The following is a 5,325-nucleotide window of genomic DNA, read 5'->3' on the forward strand; positions in this document are numbered from 1 at the left end:
CAATTAATTAATTGATATACATGCTTCTCCAGGTCACACAGAGGAAACATGTCAAATAAGAGAAGTTATAATTGATAATGACAGTTTAAAGTTAATCTGAAGTATAAAAGGCTTGTTACGCCTCTGAATTTGTGAAACCAAAGTACATTTGCCAAAGTTTTCTGAAACCAGTCACAGAAATTGTGACATTTCCAAACTTTTACCCAAACTGATTTATAAAAGGGTATTTTACTTAAGCACAGGACACAACAGAGACATTTAGTTGTTTCTAATTGGAAATAGAAATGTGTAATAACCTTTTGGATGGATGAAGTGGATGTCCSACTCATTTCTGGCTCCTCTGTAGATGGAGTCAAGACCTTTACACCTGGTTTCTACAACAAAACACACAAATAATGTTCAATCATAAACTATTCATCTTCCTAGTTTAATAAGGGTCAAGGCTTATTATATTAAACCTTCTAGAAAGATTTAATACAGCAAAGTATCTCGGTCTGTGCAATATGAGGACATTTTGACACACACATACACAACCATTTATTTAGACCATATGAGGACATGACGACCTAACACTTCTTCAATCTGTCTTCCAGGCTTCCAACTTCTTCTTTTACTCTCAAATAAAGGTCTGATCCCCACTTTACTGTAAATAGATCAGATTGCCAATTAATTAATTGATATTTATGCTTCTCCAAGGAGGTCACATGGACAAAACATGTCAAATAAGAGAAGTTATAATCGATAATGACTGTTTATCTGAAGTATAAAAGGTGCGTTACGCCTCTGAATTGGTGAAACCACAGTACATTTGCCGAAGTTTTCTAAAACCAGTCATAGACATTGTGACATTTCTAAACTTTTACCCAAACTGATTTATAAAAAGTTAATTTAATTAATCACCCTGCACAACAGAGACATTTAGTTGTTTGTAATTGGGATTAGAAATGTGTAATAACCTTTTGGATGGATGAAGTGGACGTCTCGCTCATTTCTGGCTCCTCTGAAGATGGAGTCGAGAACTTTACACCTGGTTTCTACAACAAAACACACAAATAAGTTCGGTCATAAACTATTCATCTTCCTAGTTTAACAAGGGTTAAGGCTCATTATACAGTATTAAACCTTCTAGAAAGACTTAATACGGCAAAGTATCTCGGTCTGTGCAATATGAGGACATTCTGACACACACACACGCTACCATTTATTTAGACCATATGAGGACATGACGACCTTACACTTATTCAATGTGTCTTCCAGAATTCCAACATCTTCTTTTACTCTCAAATAAAGGTCTGATCCCAACTTTAATGTAAATAGATCAGATTTCCAATGAATCAATTGATATGCATGCTTCTCCAAGATGTCACATGGACGAAACATGTCAAATAAGAGAATTTATAATCGATGACAGTTTAAAGTTTATCTGAAGTATAAAAGGNAGGTAAACACACTCCTCTGTTAGTGAGGTAAACACACTCCTCAGTGAGGTAAACACTACTCTGTAAAGGGCTTGATTGATACAAGCAGCTCACCGGGCTTCGATGTGGTGGAAGAGGTTGTGCCATCGCTCATTGACCTCCTGCAGTGAGCCGTGGACCTGGCTCTGCTTGGCCTGGTCGCTGGCTGACAGCAGCTGCTCGCCCAGCTGCTTCAGGTGACTCTTGTTTTCACTGAACAGGTTGATGTCCTCCATGCAGTCCTGGAAAACACCAGAGAAAGAACCCCGCTTCATAAGGAAAAACACAAAGGATGTGGAGATCTGCTCAAAGTTTTTTTTTTATTATCATATTAATGTATGTTCTGAACAGTTTATTAGAGTCTTAAAGGTTTGAGTTAACTTATAAATATGTCTTCTTTAAAGAGTAACAGTTCCTTTCATTCACCTTTTTCCTGCACTATTCTCACCATGGAGTGCCACTTTAAGCTAACGTCATGATTATAACTCAGATTCTGGTCCCTGTAATATTCTCATGTCATTTACCTTCCTGAATAAAACTGCAGGAACATTCAAACCAGTTATTATCCTGTTGAATATCATCCAAAGTTACTGAAACGGTTTCACAGCCAGAGTGAGGCGTCTGAATTCTGTACAGATTTAAATCCTGTCTGATTCAACAGTTAGGGTTAATCCTAATCTGAGTCAGAAACATGTTGAATCAGTCAGATTCACTTTGTGTTACAGTCTAAACACAGTGTAAATGTTGACTGGTGCATGATGAAGAGTCTGAAACAGTTAGCTAAAAGCAGAACAACACTAAAAACTAAGGAGGAACACACCAGCTAAAGGCCTAAAGCTAAATGCTAACTAAAAACTGTAGGTCTAGCTACAAGCTAAAAGTAGTGAAATACTAGCTGAAAACTGTGAAATTCTTACAGAAATCAAAGCAGTAAAGGCTGGATAAATGTTATACAAAACAAAAGTCAAACTAAAGAGCAAAGCTTTGGCTAAAACCTAAAATTAGCAAAGAGGTTCAATTGAAGGCTAAGATGAGCTAAAAGCTAGAATAGCAGAACCCAAGCTAAAAACTAAAACAAGTTTACTGCAGGCAGATTTCAAAGAGAACAATGCTTTTCATCTCTAAATATTATTTTTGTGTTTAATACTTTGAAAAGTATAAAAGCTAAAAAGAAAATTAATTATGGATCATATTTACAGCCTGTCTCAAAAACACTACAGAGATCAGGTTCTGTACCTTCTTCAGCTTCTCCACCATTTCCTCGATGCTCAGGTCTCTGCTCTGACACACCTTCTGCTCCATCTGAGTCAGCCAATCACAGAACTCTGTGTTCTTTTCATTGAAGATGGTCCACGCGTTGAGGCGGTCCGCTATCTCCTGCCTGCGCAACGACACCTGAGGAGCATAAGATTCAGTGTCTGCAGTCACCACTGTCTGCTCGTTACATGAAGGAAAGACCAGTTTAACCATCGACAGGTGGGTTTTATACCAACTGTTTAAGGAGAGCACTTAGTGTCTACGACACAAATATACTTCAGATACAGAAAGTCAAAGAAAACTACTTTGTATTCAAGAAAAACATGACATAATAAACATGATTTTAACCTTTTTGTTGTATAACTGCAGATTTTATTTTGAATTTGGCTCAGCCAAAGTGAAACAGGAAGTGACATCAAAGAACTTCCTGATCTTTGTTTATGTTATCAGAGAGATGAAGAAAAATCAAAGTTTAAATAATTAATAAACTCAAAATAATCAACAGAAGCATCAGAATCTTCTCTGCAGGATGTGTTGTAGCAATGCTGTTTATATTCCCCTATGACATCACTTCCTGTTACTGAACATGCAAATATCTCAACAACTCTTCAGCTCAGTGACGTGAAACTGACCTTTTCCACAATTTAGAATTAGTATCTTTCCAAAAACACATTAAAAATGCTGTCACCAAACTTTAACTCCAAAGAAAGTGTTTTTGAACTCCCTGTGTGAACTGGACTTAAATTGTGCATTAAAGTGTTTTTGGTGCAACATTCTTTTACAAAACGGTCATCTTCTAAACTAATCTCAATATATTTCTGTTTTTTTAAAGTTAAACATTTCCATAAGTGTAAAAGTTAAAATTGCCATAGCAAACATCACTTAAATGATAAAAAGTTAAAACACAAAAGAAGTAGAGTGGTCCAGGGTTCCTGCAGCTTAAGGCMAGTTCAATTTAAAACTTTTTAAGAACCGCTTTAATGCCACGTGAAAATAAATTTAAGACCAACTTCACAATAAACACAAATGAAAAATAAAACTCATTCAGTCAATTCTTTTTCAAAATAAATAAATTTCACCAAATATTTTAACATTTGAGACAAAAAATCATCCTAATTACAATGTGTTCACATTTTTAAAACTTCTGAAAGGTTGATTTTTGACATTTTAAGGCTAATTAAGGCCTTATTTTTGGTTTGATGAATTCAATGCCTTTTAAGACTTTTAAAGGATCTGCAGGATCCCTGAGATTATAAAAAACCAGGCTGACAGTATTTTATGTTAATCCTGCAGCAGTGCAGATTTTTAATCCTCATTAAAATCATCAGTCAGGTTATTTGAGACCCCCCCCCTCCTGGAATCTGTTCAAATTAACCAGGTCCATWTAGTTAATGACAGCTTAACGCCATGAAAGCCCCCCTGTTATAAACTGAGGGGGGTCAGGTTGATCTTTTAGAGGTTTTAGAGCTTTAACAAGTCCACAGTTTGAGCTGCTCTACTTTCTGCTCTGTGGTATTTATTAAAATGAGCTGAGGCTCTAACCACACGTCTCTGTGGACGCTGAAGAATGTGGAGGTATTGTGAGGGGCGTTTGTCCTCCGAGGACTTTGTGTCGCCTCAGGAACAATAGAGCAGCTCCCCCGGACCTCCTCGGGCCAGCCGGGCCAGCCGGGCCATCTGCTCCTCTGCACCCTGTTAGCTGACGGCTCAGACTCATGAGTTCACTTTAATTAGCTTCCAGTGCAGAAAACTGCAGGATTTAAGTTCCACATCATGTCTGCTGACTGAAAACATCTTTCTGTGGAGATAATCAGTGTTTTCAGGAGGCTGAAGTGAAACTGCACTCATTTCTGCTGCTAACACCACATTAACTCCAGAGCAGGTGGAAGCTGACGCTCTAACTGTGATCAAACTGTTTAATCTGAGCTGCAGGTTCTTCATGTTCTTACAGGAGGAGAAGCTCCTGACCTGAAGAACCTGAAGAACCTGAAGAGGAACCTGTTCAGACACGTTTAAGAACAGAACAATCAGTGAGAGCTTCTCTGTCCACCTGTTACATCTTCACCTCCTTCCTCACCTGGACCTCCTCCTCCTCCTCAGCTCACCTTCTCACACAGCTCCTCCCACTGGCAGTGGAGCTGCTCCAGCTGCTGCTCCAGCAGGGCCGAGTCACCGGAGCCCACGTACTGGGACAGGTCCGTCTTCATGCTCATCAGGTCCTTCAGTCCAGAGTCCAAACGCTGCAGAGAGAGTTCAGTCTCCTGCACAACACACACACACACACACACACACACACACACACACACATAAACACAAACACACAGTCAGTCACACAGCCACGCACAACTCTGAGCTGCTTCACCTCCTGTTAGAGCTGCTCTGACCGTCCAGATTACAGACAGGACAGGACNTGTATCTCGGTCTGTACAATATGAGGACATTGTGACACACACACACACACACACACTACCATTTATTCAGACCATATGAGGACATGACGACCTAACACTTATTCAATCTGTCTTCCAGGTTTCCAACATCTTCTTTTACTCTCAGATAAAGGTCTGATCCCCAATTTAATGTAAATAGATCAAATTTCCAATTAATTAAT

At 38.7% G+C, this 5,325-nt stretch overlaps 1 protein-coding gene across 1 annotated transcript in view; it reads right to left on the reverse strand.

Annotated features, from left to right (window-relative positions):
* LOC106536706 (nesprin-2) overlaps nt 1–4,975 on the reverse strand; it is a gene marked incomplete at both ends in the record, with an annotated part of 15,057 nt that extends 10,082 nt beyond the window's left edge. The window contains 3 exon segments of the mRNA XM_014034025.1: nt 1,533–1,699; nt 2,694–2,852; nt 4,820–4,975. Coding sequence (XP_013889479.1) covers nt 1,533–1,699; nt 2,694–2,852; nt 4,820–4,975 — 482 coding nt within the window.
* Between the last annotated feature and the right edge of the window lie 350 nt (nt 4,976–5,325).

The sequence above is a fragment of the Austrofundulus limnaeus genome, unplaced genomic scaffold (assembly GCF_001266775.1).
Source record: "Austrofundulus limnaeus strain Quisiro unplaced genomic scaffold, Austrofundulus_limnaeus-1.0 Scaffold1942, whole genome shotgun sequence".
NCBI lineage: Eukaryota > Metazoa > Chordata > Actinopteri > Cyprinodontiformes > Rivulidae > Austrofundulus > Austrofundulus limnaeus.